The following is a 24,131-nucleotide window of genomic DNA, read 5'->3' as shown; positions in this document are numbered from 1 at the left end:
TACTTTTTATAAAACTGTGTTTACATATATATTAATATGCTAATGATATCAAATATTACAATATTAAAATTCGTTTTATAGCAAATTGTTTTTTTATTAAATTGAAACCAGTTTTTTTGTTTGATTTACAAAAATTTACTTTAGTGATTTTTTTTTGATTGAGATCATTATAGATAAATCTTCAAAAATAATTGAAGTTCTTCCTTGCTTCACATCTTTTAAAAGATTTGTTAAAAGCTCTTAATAAATAAATATTGATAATAAAAATACATATTTAGCTGCGAATTAATGTAATTTAATTTTTAAAGCCATAAATCAAAAAAAGTGAAGTTTTTTGAAAAATTCTCTTAAATAAATTTTATAACAGCATTTTATTTTATAATTTATAATTTTTAAAATTGTTTACATTAATTTTTATATGATAGTTATGATTTTTAAAGTTCCTGTTAGACTTTTTCTAAGTTTTAAATAAACTTTATCATATACCTTTATCAATATTTATTTAATTTATCTGGCTATTATAAATATATTAAACATAAATATTCATTTAAAATTATTCTCTACAAATGCTGCTATTGATTGTTAAAATTTTTATTGGTTTATATACACTTTTATACAATAATTAATAAGCTCTCATTTTATATAACAAATGATGAAAATCATATGGATTTATGCTAATATAAGTATATAATAAGCACTATCCAATCAAGTAACTAACCAATATTAATAAATGTTAGCTAAAACCTTCATGCTTTATTGATTAAATGTAAAAAGGTTTTTAAAGCAATAAATGAATTAGTAAACGTGCAAAAATATTTAAATTATTTAAAAATGGCCTTTTCAATCCATAATAATATCTATAATAGCAAATTAAAGCATAAATGAGATCAGCAAAATAATTAATAAAATTAAGATAAATTAAACCAATCATTTAGTTATTCTTATATACAATCATGTAAATTTGATTTTCAGAATATAAGTTTTATGTTGTTAAAGTTCTAAAGATGTTTTTAAAGTATTTAATAAAACTAAATTACTTAGATTTAATTTATATCAAGCTATTTATTGTACTTTCGCTTCTCACGAAATTTACTTCAATGTAATTGAAAATTTAATTATTTATTTTAAGAAACAAAATTATAAAATTTTTAATTACTTTGTTTATAAATTAAATTTGTTTGATTAACAATTATTAACCAAATAATTTGAATGAGCTTATATCTTTCTCAATCGATAATTAATTAAGATATTATAATATAATTTGAGATTCATAAATAATAAATATGAAAAAATATTAACTTTTTATATTTGCATAGTGTTTATAATAAGTGTTGGAAGCATCATATTTATATCTAACTTTATTTTAGATTGATAGTTTTTATAATAATATTGAAGATATAATAATTGTTAAATTAAAATGGAGTTAAATATAGAAAGATAAGTATAATTTTGTTAATATATACTTACCAAGTAAAATAAATATTTTAGAGAGATAAAATTTGAATGAAATTTTGATTTAAAAGTTAGAAATTAGTAATAAATATAATAGCATCTTATTACGATTTATTTTTGTTGTAAACTTAAAATAAGATTGCATTTCTAAAGCTAAGAAAAATCTAGAAGCTAGGTTTAATTTTAAAAATACAAAATTAATTTATAAATAATATTTACTTAATTCTGATGGCTTACACACTAAGCTCCTTAAAGTTTTAACAGATTTTGTTAAGCTGAAGGAGAAAATGTTTTAAATATCTATGATTAATATAGACTTTATAAGTTGAATGAAACTTTATCAGATATACTATATAAAAATGCACAATAATAAAAAGCCTTTGTAATAGTTATAGCCAAGATATTTAATTAGACATTAGTTCTATCTAGCATTTCAAATTTCAAAAATGAGATAAATAAATTTGTGATTAATAGTATGGATTTTTTTTTTTTTTTGGTTTAATAAAGTAAGAGTTAACAAGATATTGCCAATTGTTATCAAAAGAATCCTATCCAAAATATTATCTATTTATTTATTTTTATTTATGGTCTAAAATTTAATGTGATAGTATCCTAGATGATGAAAAATTAATCCTTCAAATTAAAAAAATAAAATTTTAAAAAGAGTAGATCAAATCAACTGTATCTTTGATTTTGCAAATAAAAAAGGCTAATAAATAATATTTATAACAATTGGCTTGTTTGTTTATTTTTAAAGTTGGGAATATTTTTTATTTTTTTAATTTACTTTTGTTATTTTATTTTCCCACATAGAAGGTTAAAGAAAAATAAAATTTTAAAATAATTTGTTTGTTTGTTTGATTTATTTCTTTCTTTCTTTCTTTCTTTCTTGCTTATTTTGTATTTTTTATATAAATTATGAGAAAGGGGATTACAAGTAAATAAAATAAATAATAAAAATGATACACTTAATGTTATTTATTATGAGAGATAAATTATATTTATGATAAATTTTAAAGACATTTGAAACTAAGTTTATGTTTGTTGTTTAATGTGGTATAAATAATATTTATTTGTTTGATTGTAAGTTTTATTGATTGATTATTTGCTTGTTTGTTTTATGCTATTTATAATATTCTTTTCAAAAATTAGGAGAACTCACTTATTCTTCTTTTCTTTAAATGATGATAGCAATACAATTATTATTAAATTATTGTTTGCACTTTATTACTTAGTTACTTGAATGCCTATTAATTTTATTCTTCCTACTTATTTATATCCTTTGTTTGTAATTATAAAATGTTTTTAGATTATCTCTCTCAAAGAAATGTTGTTTATCCTCATCAAGCACACTCAAAGTCTTGACTAAGTGGGGTGAGAGGTACTATGTCTACCAATAAGTTAATCAAGATTAGTAATGCCATATCTTGAGGGTACACCAGTTTCTGCAAGAAGAGATTGATTAAGTTCATCGTTAGGGAGAATGTATTATTTATTCATAAATTACTAGTGCCATCTAATCATTCTGTTGATGTTGGGAGTGTGGACTCCAACAAAGTCAGCGATTTGGCGGAGAATCATGAGGCCATATGGGACATCTTCCCAAAAGATACGTCCATCAATGTTAGGAATGACACCTCCTTAGACTTCTTTGACAGGGATTCTAACAGTCTTATATCCTTAGTTGGTACGGAAAGTAGTGTACATATTTGTAGGATCTGAAACCTACTTGCCATATTGCTTGATAATACGTTATCTTAAGGGAAGGACATAAGTAAGATCGTATTAAGGGTATTTGCCCATAATTCCTTCTTTAATCAATTATATTTCGCTATCTAATAACTCGAGTTGATGAGCAGAGTATTCATCCATATCTTCATAGAAAAGGGGAATAGACTTGGGGTCGTAAGGAGTCTTACCATCCCAGTTTTAGAAGACACCATAAATACGAGCAGGATGAATAATTTGATTTGAAGGAGTAAGAGTTAAAGTTAAGAAATTAGGAAGTGTTACAGTAGGAATAGTCCACATCTTTTCAATGAGCTTGACAGTTTCAGTCATTCTAGTAGCAGGTTCGATAGCGACTAAGAGCTAATCCTTAGGGCCTATGATACGAACACTTTTGCCATATTCGTCTGACTTGCAGATGAAAGGGATGTTGAAAAGACCAAACATAGTTAACTAAGATAAGCGTTATCCAAAAACTTCTCTGCACATCCACTCAAAACCACCTTAGGCGAAGAGTGTTCCTACGAAGGCACCAGGCTTAACGTAAGGAGCAATGCTTTTTAAAAGACCATAATGAATGTGAGCAGGTCCACTAATAATCCAGACATCAGTAGTAGAGATTTCTGATGGGTTATTTGTGATATTATTCAAATTGGCTACATAGTTACCTCTTGACTCCCAGCTTGATCCCTTAGTTATACCTACTAAATTTTTGCTCCATTCCTTAGGACGACGAGTGAAAACATTAACCTTAAATTCCTTGGTTCTGCTAATAACAGCAGCAGAAGCATGTGTTCCATTGCCACCACCACAAATTGTGACCTCAATAACTTTTCCAGTAGACATTTATTTATTTTATTATCTTTTTTTTATGTTGTTTTTTTACCTATTTTTAAATATTGCTTTAGATTTTTCTTTTTATTTTTTGTTTCTTAAATTATTAAATATAATTTTACAATTAATCTTCACACAACGTTTATAAATGGATATATTTCAATTATCTGGAATATTTTCAAAAATATTATCATTTCTTTCAGTAAGATTTAAAACTTGCTTAATCTATTTGAATTACTGTTTTTATTTAATTCCTTCCTTTGATATCTATAATATGCAATCCCAATAATATTCTTATATTTGATTGATCTATTTATTTATTCTTCCAAATTACCCACCAAAAAGATTTAAAGCTTATCAACAAGAATCAACTATTTAAAAATTTTGATTTAGTTTTCTTTGACTTACAAAACTTTCTATATTAATTTCCATAAAAGCTATATTATCAATCATTAATCTTGATTTCTGATGCAAAGGTCGAATATGATGACATCAATATATAAATAACTATTTTGTGTGCGATATTTGTCATAAACACTAAATTGCATCAAATATATAATAAATAAACTGAGTTTCAGAAAATATTCTCGTCATTCATTAAATTGCGCAAAAGCGAATAATCAAGGACATTTTCCTGTCAGTTGCACAGTAACTTTCTCATTTTTTCAAACAAGGATTTTATATAAAAAGCATGGAATAATACATATCTCTTTTTTTTAAAATTATTATAAGATCAGTAAATTTATTTATTTATTATTATCCTCTCTATTCTAATGAAACAAATAATGGATTGTAATAATTTAAATAATTATCATATTTATAATATACTTTTATAAAATAGCCCTCCAATTAAAATAAAATTTACATGAATCGCTTAGAAATGTAATCATCTATTTTTAGTGATCTCACTTAATATATATTATCCACAAAATACTTAATACTATAAATTATGTTTTGAGTTCACCTTTTATCCTCTTGCTAACTAATTTTAGAATTAATTACGTTTTGTAAATATTGTTTTAGCTAATTAGCTATTGTTTAGGTGAGGATAATCTTTTATTATATATTTTTTTAAACACAAGTTCGTATTTAATATTAACCATATAAAATTATAAAATGAAGGATAAATTAAATTACAATTCTTACACTAAATTTTTAGAAATCCTTTTGTTTTTTTATAATTTTATGCCTGAATTGAAATTATAAATAGAAGTAATATAACTTAAAAAAATACTCTGACGATGTTATCAGAAGTTATTTAAATAAATAGACAGCTATTTTACGTTACTAATTTATGTATATTTATCTATTTCACAAAAAATACAATCTTCTCCAATATTTTCTTCAACTAATAAATTCATCCTTTAAAAATAAAAATTTAGTTTATTGATTTTTTAATGAATGATAAGCAATTTATAGAAAAGTAAGTAACATCTTTTTAATTGTAAAATTAATTTACATTTTTTTAATAATCCTTTAAAAATTTATTATTTTATTTTGCAAAATTATCAAATTGAGAAGCAAAAAATAAATATAATAATTTTATAAATAACAAAAAAATCTTATGCAATGTTAAAAAATTAGTAATCATACCTGATATACCTACCATTTTAAATTTATATTTATTAAATTTAACCAAACTTACTTGAAAATTTATAAAAATAAAAAATTGAAAATTTTTTTTATTAGTTTCAAGGATATTTTTATTGACTTAAATAATACCTTAGATTTAATTATAAAACATTTCTAATATGATGTCACTAGAGGCTATAATTTTTAAAGGTGGATAAAAAATAATTTTGATTACTAAAAAATCCCTACATTTGGCTGTATATCAAGAACTAATAGTATGAATAAATATTTTTTTAGATAAAAATTTATCAAAATGATAAAATAGTTTTCATTTAGAAAATTCAATTTCCATATAATGGTGTTTTAATCAAATATTTATTTAATCACTAAAATAATAAATTATATCTTTAAAATATTAAATAATTTTATCATAATTGTTCGGTTTTATCGATTTCTAATAACTTATTTCTCCTTAAGCTTTTTAATAATTAAAAAATGGATAAATTTAAATGAAAAAATAGTAAATTTGTATTACTAACTTCTACTCAGATTATGAGATAACATACTTGGACCTGAATATTGTCTAAAATCATATTTTTGCATATTATCATTTGAGATAATATCTTCTTACTCTATATTAAAGGTATCATTATCTTCTTCTTAAGTATTGATATATCTTTTTAGATTAAATTGGCTATAGTTTCTTTACATATTTTACTATTTTACATTCTTTTATTCCTATTATAAATTGCTAAAGAATTGATATTTTTTTTCATCCAATAAGTTAAGTATACTTTAATCTATTTTAGTTTATTTTTCTTTGGCAAAAATATTTTAAAAACTTTATTTAGCTATTTTATATTTTTCAAAACAATTTTAATTTTAATTAAAAGAAAAAATTTAAGATTTCTCAAATTTCATTTCTTAGTTTTGCTCTATTTTATAAATTATTTTAGGCTTAGGAATATAATCAAATAAATTAAGCTAGTCATCGTTCAAAATTATTCTTTTAAGTTTATCTATTTCCATCATTTTTTTCAGTATATATTAAATATCTAAATTTATATTTAGTTACTCAAACCCATAATCAATTATTTTCTTTTTTGTCCTAAATTATTTAGAAATACTACTAAAAAACGATAGCATATATGAAAATATATTGAAATTGAGTGAATTACTATTATTTACTTCATTTAACTTTTAGAATTGATTGTAAAGTAATGAAGAGTTTGTATTATCATCATTTTATTTATTAACAATAGTTTATTAAGTCCCCTAAAACTCTTTATTTTACTTAAACTGCTCTAATTAAACAGAATTGTTATTAATTGTATCCATTTTTTAATTTTACGGGGAAATTAATTTCTATTGCTTGATTTAACAAGTTGATAACTATTTTTTATCATTAAAGGCTTTTTCTTTATAAATGCAAGTTTTTGAAAATATAGAAAGCTGCTTATCAACTTTTTTTTATTAGTCTAAATCTAAAATACTATTGTTAATTTTAATACTCTATATTAGTGGTGTACTAAAATTAGTTTACTCTGTTTTGTTAGAGGCTTCTTAAAAATCGTATTACTGATTTATTAAAGATCGATTTAGATCTATTTGTGAATATTTTATGCATACAAATGAAAATATTGTTAGAAGTATTTAGGTAAATCCACCTATTTAAGACATAATTGTAAAAACAGTATCATAACTCCTTTAATATAAATTTTCTTTTTATTTCTCAAACCTAATCACAAGGTGAAAGAAGAAGTTATTTGAGATATCAACAATCTAATTTTAAAAAGTGTAAATAAAAATAAAATATGAAAATCTTTTAATAAATTTTAAAATATTTCTTTAGCATAAAAAAAATAAATTTAAAAAAATTTTCTTTTCTCATAAATGTATGTTCTATCTATCTAATTAATAAATTTCGATAAAGTTTTTTAAAAATTGACTAAAAATTTATATCAAAATTAATTTTTTAATTTGAAGATGGCGGCTGTCCTAATTAATGAGGAAAGACAGCTTATAATTAATCTTCTGTCAATAAAAAATAGGTTTTTTTTTTTTTAATTAAAATAAAGCAAGCTTACTCTTTCAATTATTGATCTTTTTGATAATGTATTGGAAAATAAAAAAAATAGTTAACATTACTCTAAATTTATTTTCTCCTAATTTAATTAAATAAAGTAGAAAAAAACTTACTTGGTTATCATCGTAACTGTATTGTGGAAAAATATCTGTAACGATATTAGGAGTAAGCCAGCCATAATCAGTTTCAACATAGTTATTTCTCATATACATGTTTACTTCTTTAGGTAAATTTTAGCTTGACTACCAGTATAAATCCCTTGAATATCTATTAAAAGGATAATTTTTTGTTTGTGGTGAGAAATAAACATCAGTAAACAAAAGTTCAATATAATGTTTATTAAGTAAATCAGCTATATATTTCTAATCTAAGCATCCATTTCCAACACACTTTTCAAAGTAAAAATTTATTTCCTAATAATTATCAGAATTATACTAACCTTCTATTTCAAGTTACTTATCTAGTGGTAGACATAAATGTGAGTAAAGTTAAGATTTTTCAAAATATGATCTTAATTTATCATCAGGAATATGGTCTTTTGTACAATTAACAAGGTCAAAATAGTTATCTGTAAACACTTCATCATATTAATTTGTTGTTTAATTGAAAATATTTTATTTAACTCGATGAATGCCTTAGATTGTAAAGATTCTTTCATCTACAAAATATGTATAATTAGTATTTAAAAGTCCTATAGCCATCGAAAAAGTTTGCGGTGATATAATGAATGCTTTGGGATTGTCAACTTATCTTTCTTAATACAAAACTTTTGGGTTTGATCCTAGAATAACTTAAAAAATTAAGAAAATTATTCTATAAACTATAATTCCAAAAAGTAAAATAGTAAAAAATGCCCCAAATTTAGTTTTGTGTTAGACTATTCCATTAAGCCTAAATGAAACTTGGCTTCCAAAAATATCTACTTTTTTCATTATTTTGATATTAATTTTTTTTTTTAATTAATTAATATCCAAAATTTTACTAATTTGTATTTTTTAGTTTGCAAACCAAAATAACATCTCCTCTAAAAAAGTCTTTATATTATTTTTGAAAAAAGAAGTAAAAAAACTATAAATTATTTATTTTAAAACTGTAAGTTCCATTTGAAAGCTCTTAATATAAAAAAATTGTTCCTAATTCTTTTAGTAACAAACACTTTTAAATATAATTTTTTTAACCTTATTTTATGTTTAAAATAATGTTTTTCTGATTTTATTTCTTAGAATTAATCATGTATCAAACAACTTAAAATAAACAAATTTCTAAAAGATTTAGCAAAACTAAAAATGAGATTCTCAGATATTTTTAATAGCTTAATAAAGATAGATGAATTGTAAAGTGAGATACTTAAATTCATTAGTTAATTTTAAATCCATCTTTCATATTTTAATGAATAAAAAAAATCATAAATTTATGCCGAATTAGAAATAGAAACTAAATAAAATAAAAATCTAAATATTTCTATCATGTAAGATGATAAATAGAAAAGTTTTGTATAGATAATTTAAATATTCTTAAAATTTACTAATTTCTATTTTTTTTTGATAAAACTTTTTTAAGTTTTTCAAAAATATTTTTGAAAATCTTACTATTAATTTTACTTTAAAATTGGTTAAGTTATGAGAAAAAAATAAATTTTTGTTTATATAATATTTCTCTGAGACTTTTACAATTTAGGTTTGAGTTAAAATAGAATAATTAATGTGTATTATATTTATAATGGTAGTAGCTATTTAATAAGAATGAATAAAAAAATAATTTTATCTATAATTTCTTTAATTTTTTTTGTGTTTTTAATTTAAAATATTATTTTTTTATTGAATATAAATGCTAACTTTTATTTTAGTAATTATTTTATTTTTTTTATTTAGAAAGTATTTTACGCATTTATGAAAGATCTAGAAGGAAATGTAAAAAATAATTATAATAAACTAAATTAAATAAGTTCAAAATATTAATGAACTTTAATGCTTATTTACAGAAATGATAATTTTTTTTCACCAACTTTTATTTCAAAATAAAAAAAAAGATAGAAACAAAATTATTGAAAATAATAGAGAAAGATAATAATTAAATAAATGAAAATATTAAACACATTGCTAATAATAATCTCTATATTTGTTTTTATACTTCCTAGCGTGGCTGGAGATAACTATCTATAAGAGAGAGTAGTAGATACTTAAAATACAGATGAAAATAATTTGCTAGGGTGCCTAAAACCATATACAAAAGTGAACACTTCCTAGTGCTCTAAATGCTGTTCTGGCTCTTGTAAAACTCTTCTTATTAGAATGTCTAAATGCGATTGAAAAAACTAAAAATATAATCATTCAATTTTTCTTTGTATTTCTAAATTTTTATCTAACTGAACATAAAATTATTTTGTAAAATGTCTTTTAATTATTATTTCTTTATAAAAACTTATTAGTTTTTTATTATAATTAAAGTTTGTCATGCCATTAATTTGTGTTTAATAATAATTTTAATTTTTTTCAAAAGCTCACTTTATATTTATTAATTTTTACAAAGATAAATAGTAAAACAAATATAAATTTATTAAAAAATAAAATAAAATAATTAAAAAATATTATTTTGATAATTATAATAATCATCTGATATTTCAAAAAAGGCTAATACAAAAGGGAATATAATTTAATCAAACATTGTTGGCGTAAAAAAATTAAAAAATTTTGTGCTTTAATAAAATATATTCTTGTTTGATGAAAAAAATTAAAATGTAAATAAATGGAATTTCAATAAAACATATTTAGTTTATTTAATAACAAATATAATTTTTTATTAAAAATAACAAAATATATTTTATTTAAGTTAAGATACAGTATTCTTAGGTAATGGTGCTTTAATTTACTTGGCTAAGTTTAAAAAAAAATAAAACAAATCATTTTTTAATTATTTTTAAATATCAATTTTTATATCTTATAAAATATTCTATAATAATTATGTGTTTATATTTAGGCATTTTATGATTACATTTACTGCTTATTAAGTTGGCACAATTTTTATCTATTTTTGAAAAATTTATAGTTTTGGTTAGTTCATTCGATCTTTTAAATTTACTGGTCTTTTAATTATTTTATGAGCAATTTATATCTAATTTCTAATTAATTATATCTCAAAGATTGATTTTATAAAAAGAAGTACTATTACTTAAATTAACAAATCAATCAACCAATAAAAAATTTAAAAGTTAAAATATTAATGTTAGGTATTGATTTATATAACAAACACCAACATCACTCATTTAATAAATTAGTTCAGCAAATCATTTACAATATTTTTATTTAAAATTTTATATAAATCCAGTAAATCAAATTTAAATAATTACTATTAAAAACAGAGAATTAGAACGATTTATTTGATTTTAGCAAGTATAAAAATAGATTACGCTATTTTTAATACTTATAAATCTTTAGTAATATTAATTTTTATTGCTATTTTGTTATACCTTTAAAATATTTAATCAGTGGAATAGTACATAGATTATTAATGGCCTACTTACATATTTCGAAAGATTTAAATAACTTAGATTTTAATTAATTCAATTTAATTAAATAGGAGTTGGTAGAATTATTAAACATAATAAAGGCCAAAAAAGTTCCCTTAAAAATCTAAAAAGAGATCAACTTTGTAGATTAAAACTCGTGATGAATGAATTATCAAAAATTAATTGAGGTAAATAGATTTATTTAAAATTTGAATAAGTCTTTTGAACATGGATTAATACAAATATAAGAAAAGCAAGATGTAACATTATTGATTGATACATTAATATTATATGGTTAGTAATATATATTATTATAATAATAATTATATAATTCTTTAAATAGATTAATTAGAGTAGTTAATTGATTATTGATAATTACTAGTTTAAGGAAAAATTTCTTCTTTTTTTTGTTTTGGTTTATTGATTTTTACCTTTGAAATTTCAAGTATTTTTAGAAATGATAAATGGTTTGGTTGGTCATAAATCTAATTTAATAGTTCTAATGGCATTTTTTAATTTAATTTTTAGATTTGTTAAGGTGAAATAGATTTTTTTAATTTAGTAGATACACAAGTTCATTTTTATGATATTTTAAACTTATTATGTCAAAAAAATGAAAAAATGCTACAACAAGTTGAGGATTCTCTTGTTATTCCTTCCATTTTACAAGCTTCTTCTTCAATTTTCACTTTAGCATATGATTTCTTTGTACCTTCTTTGGAAGTAGTATCAGTAGAAATTTACTGTTTATCTAAATCAGACTCACTCTTCAGTCTTTTTACTGTTGAATTTTTCATCAAAGAAATGATTTATTCTTAATTTTGATGTTTTTCAAGTAACTAAAAAATAGATTTTCCCTTTTTACTTAGTTTAGCTTAATTAGCTCCATTTTCTATTAAATATTTTATGCACGACTTATTTACCTCCATCTCTCTTGGATTTAATTTTACTTTCACTGAGCAGAATACCATTAACATTGTATAACCTTTCTTCTCATTAATAACTTCATCAATATTAGCACCATTGTCAAGTAATAGGTCTGCCAATTTTAGACACAGTCTTTTGTTTTCAAAGTAGTTGCTTTCTTCTTCTAAACGAGCAAAGCAGTGATAAAAAGGTGTTTATCCAAGGCTATTTTTTTTATTAACATTAGCTCCTCTTTTAATTAAAAACTCTGCTATTTCATAAAAGCCACTCATACATGCAGCGCTCAGAGCTGTAAAACCTATATCATCGCTACATAAATCTATATTTATTGATGTATTAATACACAAAGTCTTGACAATTTCGCAACGTCCAAGATAGCAAGCTAAAATAAGCGGAGAAATGCGATTGTCCAAAGGAATGTGCTTAAATTCTTCTAAATAATTTAAATTCATTTGTTTTAAATCCATTTTGCGAATTTATTCTAAGGAGTTATCGTATACATAATTCATAAGTAGCAAATTTTTATTGATTTCTTAAGGCAATACTGCACTCTTTTGCTATTAGCTTGTATTCTCTCCTTTTTTATCTTTGCTTTCTGATGTTGACATTTTTTCGTTAGCCATTTTTTTATAATTGTTTGAAAATTTTAATGAGTAAATTTCTTTCAGAATATTTGAATATTAAAAGAGCTAAAATATTGTTTTTATTCAACTTAATCAATCACAATAGGTGTATTCTACAATTAAAACTGGTATATCTATTCTATTTAAGAGTAATAGATTTTTTATTTCACTTCAAAATATTACCTTACTACTTTATTTATTTATTTTCTTTGTTGTAATTATTTTTCTAGTTAATATTTTTTCAATAATTTATTAAATCAATTTTTTATTCTTTTCAACGATATTTGTATGATAAATTAATAATTTATTAGTTTTTTATAATCTTCAAAGGTTATTAATAAACTTATTATGTATTTTTGCGAAATAAATTACATACATTATTTGTTATTTAGTTTTAAATGAGATGAATTTAGTATTTTTCTCTGTCCAATAGTTAGCTAAGACTTGATTATTAATTTCTTTGAAGTATTAACGACATAAATTTTAAACATTACTAGAATATAGCCACTAACAACAAATCTTTATTTTAGAATTGAATTTTAGTGCTACTTTATCAAAAATATCTGCTTAAAATAATATAAATAAAAATATTATGTAATATTCATTAAATTTGCAAAAAGTAACAAAAATTATTAAAATTACAAAGCTGTTTTAAGCCAGCACGTAAAATAAGCTTACTAATTAAATATAAATTAATTTCTTTAGAGTTTTTTACTGATTGATTGATTTAACCATCAATTATTTAATAGAAATAGAATTTTATTAAATCAATAATCGGTTTATAAAAAACTATCAATAAAGTACTCAGTGTAAATATTTGTTCAAATTATTTTTCTATTAAAATTAATTAAATTTTTTCATAATTTTCTATTTTTCAACATAAAAATTATCCTTTTTTATGATAGAATAAGCTAAAACTTTTTTGCAACCAGTTTCATGTAAGGATGCTTGATCAATCATTTAAAATAGAAAAATTTAGAATATTTAATAGCTTTAATAAATACAGAATAAATTCTGGTGAAATTCCTTGAAAAATAGGTAATAATAATACTGACCCAAAAAATTTTTTTAAAGAGAAGAATTAGTATAGAATATTAATAAATTAATTTGGTGATAACTTTTTATATTAATTTATATATTATTAAATTTTTTATTCATCAATAGCTTTCCTTAAATCAGTAAAATGACAAAAGAATATATAATTATTTCAAAATAGAATTTAAATTAAATTACAAATAAAATATTATGAATTTTGTCTTTAAAAATTAAAAATAGAAAATATTCGTTTTTTTAGATTTATACTTTTAAAACTAATTCAAAAATTAATGAATATAATCTTCACAAAATCACTTTTAGTAATTTATTTTGCATTGATTTTTTCATGTTTTAAAATTACTCGATATTAGATGATCATAAGTTGAAACATGTAAACAATATTTGCTTTATTTAAATCTGTTAAATTACTAATTATTTTATTTTTTGGTAACTCTTTGTATTTAAAAAAGTAAATAATATAATTAATTTAACTGTTAAAGTTTTCAATAAAATAATATTGTAAAATATTAAAAATTTAATTTTTATAATTATTTAAGGTCTAAATTTTGTTTATTTTTTAGTATTTATCTCTCATTATTTTTAAAATTATTATAAAAGAATTCAATTTTAAGAAAATATGGAATATAAAATAATAAAATTAAAAATAATTTAATTATAAAATATTTTGAAAAGTTTTTGTAAAATTAATTGTTATATTTTTATAAGAAAATTCTCATTTTTAATAAACAAATAATTTAAATATTTGAGTTAAGAATTTACTTTATTTATTATTTAAGAATAATTTAAAATAAATGATTGCTTGAGATATTTTTTGAAAAATATACATTTTACTAACTTAAAAATAATATTATTTAAAACTAGGCTTCTAAGTAATACATTATAAGTTGATATGTAATTATTTGTTGTAAAACTTACTTATGATAGCGTATTTCAGAACATAAATCAAAATTAATTACAAATGAAAATTAAAAAAATAGGTTTAAACACAAATTAGAGTTTTTAATTCTTGTTAAATATTAATTTATATTATTTTTAGATTTTTATTTTTTTACCCTAATTAAATTTTAAATATAAATTTGAAAGTATAAAATCAGAAATTTCCAAATAATATTGACGAAGTAGATTTTATTAAATTTGTTTGAAATTATTCAATTGAAATAGATGAACAACCAATAATAAAATTTATTAAAAAAGATAATAATTTTTTACTTGTCAAATATTTTGCTTAAGAATAGCTTACAAGTATTTAATTTCAAGATTAAAGATTTAAAAATTAGAAATAGAATTGAAGTCTCAAAGTATGTTTCCTACTTATAAAGTTATACTATCACTTTTAAATTATAAAATCATGTTACTTAGTTTGAAAAATTTCAAAATGTAATTAAATCACAATAATAAGTAAGAGTGGGGAAATTTATTTCAAGCAATTTATTGTCTTAATTGTTTGTTTTTCTTTTCAGAGATGAGATTGTTATTTTTTACGCTAAATATCAAAATTTATAATAATAATAATAATCATTTGATATTACTGATGGTTGTGCTAAATGCGCAAAAGAATAATAAATGCTAGCTAACTTAGATTATATAATATTGTAAATTACTTTTGAATAATTTATCTTAGGCCATTAATTTATCATATTTTCTATATTGTTAATGGTAAATAAATGAATTTAAATAGTTTATTAAGGTAAATGATTTCATTTTTTATGAAAATTTTTTTTTGAATTAAATCATTAAATTTAATTTTCTTAAAGCATTTATTCCAAAAACACTATAATATTCACAAAAAATAGTCTAGCCAATATGAATTATGATATTTTAGTTTTTAAAATGTGAAATAGATCACCAAAAATAGATTTTTATTTACTAAGCTTTTTATGATGACCTAGTACCATCTATTTTTGAAAATTTGAAGTTTAAAATAAAATTATTTATATTGGATTTTTATATAGTTAATATTTATATCATTTATTTGGTAAGAAGGGATATTAAAATATATAACTTAGCATTTTTATTACTCTGCTAACTAACTAAGTTGGTATATGAAATTTCACAAATTATATTGTTTCAACAAATTAATTTATAAAATATAGATAGAAGATAATAAAATTCTAATTTTAAATTAGTTATAATTATAGATTTTAGAAGGTGTTTGTTTATTTGTTTAAGAGTTTTCAAAGTCAAATAATAACTCAAAAATGTTTTTTGTAATTATTAAGAAATTTTTAATATATCAATAAATAATTACACATTAAAAGGATATCTCTATTTGATTTTAACAAGAAATGTGATTAGTATTTAAACAAATATAGGAATTTGTTTTTAAAAAAATCAGTATTCATTTCTTAAGTGATCTTTGAAGGCTTAAGTTGGGAGTGGAAATATATTACGAGTTATTCGTAATAAATGAAAGAGAACTTACAAGCAATTATGAGATAGAATGAACTTAGTTTTTTTTTAATTTGAATAAAAGTGCAAATTATTTTGAAATTATTAGTTGTAGTGTGCGAAATAATTCCTTAATTATCAAATTATTAGTAGGTAAGTAAGTGAGAAAATGAGTGAGTGATAGGCCTAAATATAGTCGATGAATGTGTATTTATTAATTAAATAATAGGAGTGCGAATATTATGAATTGAACAAAAAAAATAATACACTATATTTGAATTTGAGTATTGTGAACTAATAGATTTTTTTGTTATCAAATCATATAATATTTGATAAACAAATATTGATTGATTATAAATGATTTTTAAGATGGTCATCAGATGGGAAACCTTAGTAGGGGAAACAAACACATTATTTAAAAGAAATAATATAAGCCAATTAAATTCAAAGAATTTTTGAAAACTCATTTTGATTAGTAATTAATAATAAAAGAAAAACAAAAGTTAATAAAGAAAAATCTTAGTAGAAACAAGCGAGCTCCCATCTAAAATCAAAATCAAACATAATTAATAACATTCACATATCACAGATAACAACTAATTAATCAAGAGAGTCCAGCATATAAGCAAAAAACATACATACATACTCGCTAAAGCTAGAAATTTCCAACAATAAAAATAAAAATAGTTTATTGAAAGAGATCCCAGCCTATTGAAACAAATGTCAACCACACCTTAAGGCTATAATCCTGCAGTTGCAGGTAAGAGAAAGTAGAGAGATATCGCAAAACTCTTGATGAGTGACTACAAAGTAACTCAAAGTAAAACCAACAAGAATGATATGGCCATTGAATTCCCAGGTCCAAAAGACTCACTTTATGAAGGCGGCGTTTGGACTGTGCACGTTCTCCTCCCTGAGTAATACCCCTACAAGTCACCCTCAATCGGATTCATGAATAAAATCTATCATCCTAATGTTGATGAAGCGTAAATAGACTTCTTTTTTTTTTACAATTCTTTCTACTCATTCTATTATTTGCGCTAATACTCATGTTATTATTACTACTTATTATTACTTGAGTTTTTTGATTGTATGACCTTATTAGTAAATTTCTCAAATATATTGATTGACATTAATTAAATGCTTTAAAATTTCCCTTTTTTTTTTCGTTTTCACATTTGCATAAAAAATAAATGCGCAAATATAGCATGCAAACATATATATTCATACATACATACATACATAAATACTCTTTCTAGTTATGTTTATTTTTTCATTTTACATTTTTAAACACTAAATCAATAAATTACTTTGAAGAGATTTTTTAATAAAGCTTTTGCATTTCAATGACAATTTTTGCTTATTTGTTTGTTTGTTTTATTTTACTTTTTAGATCGTTCTTTAAAATTTTACTTATCAACTCTTTTTAAAATATAAATTAGATCTGGAAGCGTTTGCTTAGATGTCATTAATCAAAGCTGGTCTCCTATGTTTGAGCTAGTAAACATTTTTGATAGTTTTCTCCCTCAGCTATTAAGTTATCCTAACCCCCATGATCCCTTAAACCCTGAAGCAGCATCTATGATGAACAAGGATTTAAAGAGATATGAATAAAAAGTTCGTGATTATGTCAAAAAATATGCTATGAAAGCTGAGTAACTAGCTAAAACACTCTCAATGGACATGGAAGAAGAGGAATCTTTAGTTAAGTAAAATTCTATAAGAGAGCCTGCTCTCTCTACAGCTTTGTCTACTGCTACTACTCGTAGAGATTCTTAGGCAATAGATGAAGAAATTGATTCTAGTAGTGGTAATTAATTCAGTGATAATGAAGACGAAGGAAAACAAAAAGACAACTAAGAACAAATTCAGGATGATTAGCTTAGCTAAATTTCACTTGAGGATGTGAGCGATTTAAGTGATAACGAAGATGTTGACAATGATGCCATAGAATGCTATGCTTGAGAAAGCATGTGCAACCAATTTGTGATTACTGATGGAATTAATATAAAAACTAATTACTACTACAAAAATCCATCATCCCAATCACTCACAAAAACACAATCAGTAGTTCTAGAAAATGATTCAAAACATTTTTATTAATATTTCTACTGAATAAATTAGTAAACCCTCTTCAACTATTAATTTTGTTTGATATAAATTCATTCATTCATCATTGCTAAATTATAGAGATGATTGATAAAAGCCAGTTATTAAATATTATTAATACAATCTTTAATTCATCGAATAGGAACGAAACAAATAGATTATTTTTGAGAAATATCAGACAAAAATAATGTCTTTTCAAATAGTTTAATTTGCTTTATCTACCACCTATATTAAACTACTATAATTACCAAACCTAATTTAAATAACTAATTCATCATGTGATTGCATAGAAATAATCAAACTGCTATCCATCTGATTACTTTCAAATAAATTTAATATATTCAGTATATTAACCACACTTATCTATCTATCTTTTCTTTCTTTTAATTTCCTAAGCAGTCAGTCTTGCTATAACTAAAGAAAAATATACTTTCAAAAATAGTAATAAACCTACACTACTCATTTTATTTTATAATTTAAGCTACAACGAACCCTTAATAAAGAAAATGAAATAATTCATCACTTGATGAAAATGATTACTATTGTTGATTAACAATTAATTTAAGAGAAGCAATTTAATTGCATGTATCACTCTTCAACCACTATGGTAATATTATAAAAATGAAAAAGTAGTTTTCTATTTAGTAGGAAATAAGTAGGAGAATTAGAAGGTGTTATCAAAATCAAATAAGCAAGGAAGTAATAAATAGTTTGTGTTGCAAAAAAAAAAATAACTTAATAACTAACTAAAAATATATAAAACTATATAAGATGAATATATTAATTAAATAAATTTATTATATAAAATAATTATTCTTACTTTGTTAATTACTCTTTATATTCAATATATACATATTATATACATATATAAATTTATATAAATACTATTAATTCTTTTTTATCTATTTTCTAACACTAAATTTTAAGACATCATTTTATATAATCATTTAAATAAACTAATTCTTTAATTTAACATTTATGGAAGAAAAAGAGTCAAGTAAAAATTAAAAAAATTTATTTAATTTCAACAATTTTTTATTCATTTTAAGAAAACAAAGTTATATTTTAAAATTAGATTGCAAATTATCATTTTTATTAACAAATAAGTAAATTTTTGGCTTTTAGTCCATCAGAAATTAATTAAAAATTTAATACAAAGATAGCAAGTAAGTCTGTAGTTTTTATCTCCCACTAGTTAATTTATCTAATTTAATTATTTAGCAAGTTTTCATGTACATAATCCTGATTTATTAATAGAGTACTTTTACTTTATGATTGAATTTACTTTAGTTAAATTTTAATTATTCTAATTTTAATTTAAAATATAAAAATATAGCGACTTTTATTTTTTTATATATTATGTTAGATTTGATATTTAAAATTCATGAGATATCAAAGTTAGTGTGAAGTTTTAATTAATCTTTATGAATTTTATTATGAATATGAATGGAATCTTTAAATTGTTTAATCCTTTTAATAGAAAAAAATAAATAAAAAGTATTCCAAATTCTATTTATCTTTTTTGATTTTTTATTAATAATTCATTAATTCCTAAAATATTCTTTTTAATTATTAAAATTTAGATATAAAGAAAAAACAGATTATTAACTATTAAAAGGTTTTATACATCAAAAATGGATTTTGAATACGATTAATTCGAAGATGAGATTACTAGTAAAAGTGTAACTAAATAAAATGAAAAATCATAGACGACTTCATAGAGTATTAAGATGCTCTAAAAGGATTTTTAAAATATGTAAATAGGCTCTTCGATTACATCATAGGATGAATAAGAAAAGAATAGAAAGAAATCTGTAAGAATTGTATGCGTAGGGCCAAAGAGATTTAGTGATAATTATTTTAGCAACTTAGAATTTAATTAAATAGATTAAACGATAAAAAACGAAATGCCATAAGAAAGCGAGTGCGATGCTCTTTTAGATGCTTGTATAGGAAAGAATATTTTTAGTATTACATATGAAAAGAAGACAGATTAATATTATTTGATCCCTTAGTAGAAATTCATAATTTAGAAAGAAATTGATTAAGAAATTGAGTTGACTGCTTCTTCTAAATTTTTTATAGGTGACACTTTATTTGAGGTTCTTCAAATAAGCGAGTAAATTTGTCTTTAATGCCTTACCATAAAAGAGTAAAATGCCGTAAGTAATAAAGTGTATACAACATTTTCTGACAGTGTTAAAGTTTTTAAAATTGGCAGAACTTCAATTCAATTTTTAAAGGACGATAAATTTATTAGTAGAGAGCATGCTGAAATAGTTAAAAGAAATGGCAAATTCTTCCTTTATAAATCAAATCAAAATGCCAATAAGATTTGGGCTTGCATTTAACCCGAAGAAAAAATAATATTAGATGATGGACTAAATATAAGAATAGGATTATCTTGCGAAAGACAAATAAAAATTATTTACTTATGATAAATATTCAATTTGATTTTTCCTTTATATCCACAAAAAAATTTATTATCTACTTGATGATGTTTATAAAATTATTTTAGTTTTTTAAATTTATATTTACTTTATATTTTAGAAACACGTGATAAATTAATTGCAAATATTTATTAGAATATTATTATCTGAATTATATATTTCTTCTTCTATTGATTAAATTAAATTTTAAAAAATAAAAGATTTTTATTAATTACAAACATTAATAAAGAATGTTTTCAACAAAAAACAAAAAAAATTAAAAATAACAAAATTGAATAAAAAGATATAATAATAATGACCCAAATAAAAAATCATAAAATATTTTTTTATTTAACCCATATAAAATATCTGAAAGATAAATTGCAAAATAGCTTTTAATTAACTTTTATAAATTAATTTACCATTTCTTTATATTTTGAAAAGCAAGGAAAATTGTTGAATTAAAAATATTATTTTAGAATTATTTATAAAATAAATTTGTATTATTAATGCTCTTAAATAAACTACTTAAAATTAATAAAATATTTCTACTGTAAATTGAAAATCTTGCAAAATAGATTAGATAGATAAGTAGATTTAGCCAAATTAAATTAAAAAATTAGTTTAAGGTATTTATTTTACAAATAGAACTTATTCTTAACATCAAAATTAACTATTTAATTACTAAATATTAAAATTCTTTCAATATTAAAAAATTACTTTTAAACTTATAAATGGCAGAGTAATAATAATAATAGGGCTAGTAAGCAGAACAAAATGCTGAAGAATTATCAGTTAAATAGGTTAAATAACCAATTAAAAGGTTTATTAATCAAGTAAAATTAGATTATATAGAATATTTAAAAAATTTGATTGTGCATGAGGTTAATACTTAATATTTATAATCTATTAGATTCCTCCTGAAATTCTTGATAATTAGTTATTAAATGAAGCTATTAAAATTCTACCCTCCCATTATAATTTTGAGATTCATAAATCAATCTGGCGTATCATCGAAAGAAAGGAATAACTTGGAAAAGATGTATTTATTATTAATATTTAAACTTTTTATTTAGTTAATATAATGATAGTTCATATGTAAATATGATAGTTAATATTTGATTTATCAATTATATTTCTGCATAAATTACTTTAAAATAGAATATTATTGTCACTTTGCAATTCCCTGAGGGACTTATGCTTTTTGCTTGCTTGATTGCTGATATCTTATAGAATTTTGCTTAATGTGAATGTATTATTATGGGTGATGTTACATATGGTGCTTGCTGTGTAGATGATTTAGGAGCAAAAGACCTTGGATCAGATTTTCTTATTCACTACGGTAAAAGATAAACGAGAAGTATATATAATGAAATTATTTTGAAAATTAGGCCATAGTTGTTTAGTACCAATTACAGATACTTGTACTAAGACTCTTTATGTCTTTGTAGAAATAGCTATTGATATGAATCATTGGTTGGAAACAGTTCGTTTGAATTTCCCAAACAAATCTGATATGTAAAAAAAAATTATTTTAAGATAAAGCAAGTTTCTTAATGAAAATTTTATTAAAATCAAGTATAAATTTAATGGGTACAGTTTAGTTCAATACTATAATGTTTGAAAGTAAAAAAATTCTTGAATCTGAGGGTTATAATATTGTAATGCCATAAGAAAAACCAAGAAGTGCTGGTGAAGTTTTGGGATGTACTTCTCCCAAACTACCAGTCAACACTTCAGGTAAAAATATTGTATTGTTTTTATGTGATGGTCGTTTTCATATGGAAGCAACTATGATAGCTAATCCTGAATATCAGTTCTATCAATATAACCCATATTCAAAGGTAACAAACAATTTTAAAGAAATAAAAAATAATATTTTTAAATAATATGCTAAATTTATTTAGGCATTAACTATCGAGAGTTATGATCATAAAATGATGTTAGATATTAGATATAAAGAGGTATAAAAATCATAAAAAATAAACAAAAGAGTAGGAATAATTATGGGAACTCTTGGAAGATAAGGGTCTCCTCATATCTTAAAAGTGATATTTATTTTTTAATATATTTTATTTTATTAATTTATATATTATATCTAAAAAAGAGAATTGAAGACTTATTGAAGGAAAAAAATGTAGATTATTTTGTTTTGTTAGTCTCTGAACTTAACTTTTAGCAGCTAGAGTTGGTTGCTGAGTAAATATAATTCTATTTGTTTTGGTATAAAATATAGTAAATAATTATTAATTTTAACAGCGAAGTTGATTTCTTTGTTTAAATCAGCTGTCCTAGATTGTCTGTTGATTGGGGAGCTGCTTTTAGTAAACCTTTGTTGAATCCATATGAATTTTTCGTTGCTATGAAATAAATAGATTGGAAGAGTATTTATCCTATGGATAATTATTCTAACAATGGAGAAATGTGGACTAATTATTTCCATAAGAATAAAGGAAAAAGTAAAATTATCACTTAAATTATTTATTTATTTATTTATAAAAATTTTATAAAATAAATGATAAAAAGAATGCAACGAAGAATGTCAATAAGGAGCATGCACTTGCAATAGTAAGAAGAATAAGATAAGAATTAAATATGAATGAAAGAGATTTTAAAAATAAAATTATTATATTAAATTTAAATCAATTAAGTGTATTTGCTTATCTGTCTGTCTAACTATCTATCTGTTTATAATAATTCTTTATTATTTAATTTATAATATAATTTTTGTTTGTTTTCACAAAAATAATTAACTTGAAACTCACAAAAATTATTAATTTGAAAGGTAATTTAAATCTAAAATTTAACACCACTGATAATTTTTCCATTGAACTATCTCACTTACTTCCAAGTTAAATATATTTTATTTTTTGGCATTAAAATTTATAATTGTTTTTTAAAAAAATTTTTTAGGACTTTAGCTGATTCCATAAATCTTAATTAAATAAGTGTTAAATATTGCAAATATTTAAAAGATAACTTTTTAATTAATAATTTAGATAAGATTTGCATGGTTGCATATTTAGAATAGCTTATTTCTGCTGAAGAATATTGAATAAAATGTTAAAAAAGTGAATTGCATCAAATGAAATAGAATACATAGTGTAGAATTGATAAAATTAGGTTTAAAAAAACCATTAAAGCTAAGAAAAATAAACAACTTAATAGGATAATTAAAGATTAATAAATAAATGTAAAGTAGCAAGTTTAAAATGCATTTCATTTTACTTCTTGAAATATACATTCTCTAAATAAAAAATATAATTAAAAACATTCAAAATCAAAAACAAATAAACAAAAAAAAAACAAATAATTAAATAAATTAATCATATTCTATTTGATTGTGTTTCAATAATTTGTTTGCTTTTCATTCAAAAATGATAGCAAAAAAACTAAATTATTTCATTCTTGGCATTTTATAT

The 24,131-nt window shown here is 21.5% G+C and overlaps 7 protein-coding genes across 7 annotated transcripts; 4 read left to right on the top strand and 3 right to left on the bottom strand. All coding sequences in view use genetic code 6, as the record gives it.

The window, feature by feature from the left end:
- Positions 1–2,805: 2,805 nt before the first annotated feature.
- On the bottom strand, positions 2,806–4,026 carry TTHERM_00659010 (NAD/NADP octopine/nopaline dehydrogenase, alpha-helical domain protein; the record flags this gene model as incomplete). Its single annotated transcript, XM_001024102.3, has 1 exon — positions 2,806–4,026. One exon carries the CDS (start codon positions 4,024–4,026, stop codon positions 2,806–2,808), a length of 1,221 nt encoding a protein of 406 aa, XP_001024102.2.
- A 1,988-nt stretch (positions 4,027–6,014) lies between these two features.
- On the bottom strand, positions 6,015–8,637 carry TTHERM_00659000 (transmembrane protein, putative; the record flags this gene model as incomplete). The annotated part of the gene is made up of 4 exons (XM_001024101.2): positions 7,786–8,637; positions 6,765–7,368; positions 6,122–6,437; positions 6,015–6,063 (listed from the first exon to the last, which is right to left on the bottom strand). The coding sequence occupies exons 1-4, from the start codon at positions 8,602–8,604 to the stop codon at positions 6,015–6,017; spliced, it is 1,788 nt and encodes a 595-aa protein (XP_001024101.2). The 5' UTR covers positions 8,605–8,637.
- A 1,113-nt stretch (positions 8,638–9,750) lies between these two features.
- TTHERM_00658990 (transmembrane protein, putative) lies at positions 9,751–9,981 on the top strand (the record flags this gene model as incomplete). The annotated part of the gene is made up of 1 exon (XM_001024100.2): positions 9,751–9,981. The coding sequence occupies one exon, from the start codon at positions 9,751–9,753 to the stop codon at positions 9,979–9,981; it is 231 nt and encodes a 76-aa protein (XP_001024100.2).
- Positions 9,982–11,782: 1,801 nt separating this feature from the next.
- Positions 11,783–12,727, bottom strand: TTHERM_00658980 (ankyrin repeat protein; the record flags this gene model as incomplete). Its single annotated transcript, XM_001024099.3, has 1 exon — positions 11,783–12,727. The coding sequence occupies one exon, from the start codon at positions 12,725–12,727 to the stop codon at positions 11,783–11,785; it is 945 nt and encodes a 314-aa protein (XP_001024099.1).
- A 4,164-nt stretch (positions 12,728–16,891) lies between these two features.
- On the top strand, positions 16,892–18,136 carry TTHERM_00658970 (ubiquitin-conjugating enzyme; the record flags this gene model as incomplete). The annotated part of the gene is made up of 2 exons (XM_001024098.3): positions 16,892–17,157; positions 17,614–18,136. The coding sequence occupies 2 exons, from the start codon at positions 16,892–16,894 to the stop codon at positions 18,134–18,136; spliced, it is 789 nt and encodes a 262-aa protein (XP_001024098.3).
- Positions 18,137–19,914: 1,778 nt separating this feature from the next.
- On the top strand, positions 19,915–20,718 carry TTHERM_00658960 (FHA domain protein; the record flags this gene model as incomplete). The annotated part of the gene is made up of 1 exon (XM_001024097.1): positions 19,915–20,718. The coding sequence occupies one exon, from the start codon at positions 19,915–19,917 to the stop codon at positions 20,716–20,718; it is 804 nt and encodes a 267-aa protein (XP_001024097.1).
- A 725-nt stretch (positions 20,719–21,443) lies between these two features.
- TTHERM_00658959 (diphthamide biosynthesis enzyme) lies at positions 21,444–23,312 on the top strand (the record flags this gene model as incomplete). The annotated part of the gene is made up of 9 exons (XM_001470958.2): positions 21,444–21,545; positions 21,623–21,751; positions 21,871–22,051; positions 22,101–22,227; positions 22,289–22,553; positions 22,617–22,757; positions 22,817–22,908; positions 22,969–23,168; positions 23,236–23,312. The coding sequence occupies 9 exons, from the start codon at positions 21,444–21,446 to the stop codon at positions 23,310–23,312; spliced, it is 1,314 nt and encodes a 437-aa protein (XP_001471008.2).
- Positions 23,313–24,131: the final 819 nt, after the last annotated feature.

The sequence above is a fragment of the Tetrahymena thermophila genome (assembly GCF_000189635.1).
Source record: "Tetrahymena thermophila SB210 genomic scaffold scf_8254402, whole genome shotgun sequence".
NCBI lineage: Eukaryota > Ciliophora > Oligohymenophorea > Hymenostomatida > Tetrahymenidae > Tetrahymena > Tetrahymena thermophila.
Note: the sequence above shows the minus strand (reverse complement) of the source record. Positions and strands in the feature narration are given on the sequence as shown.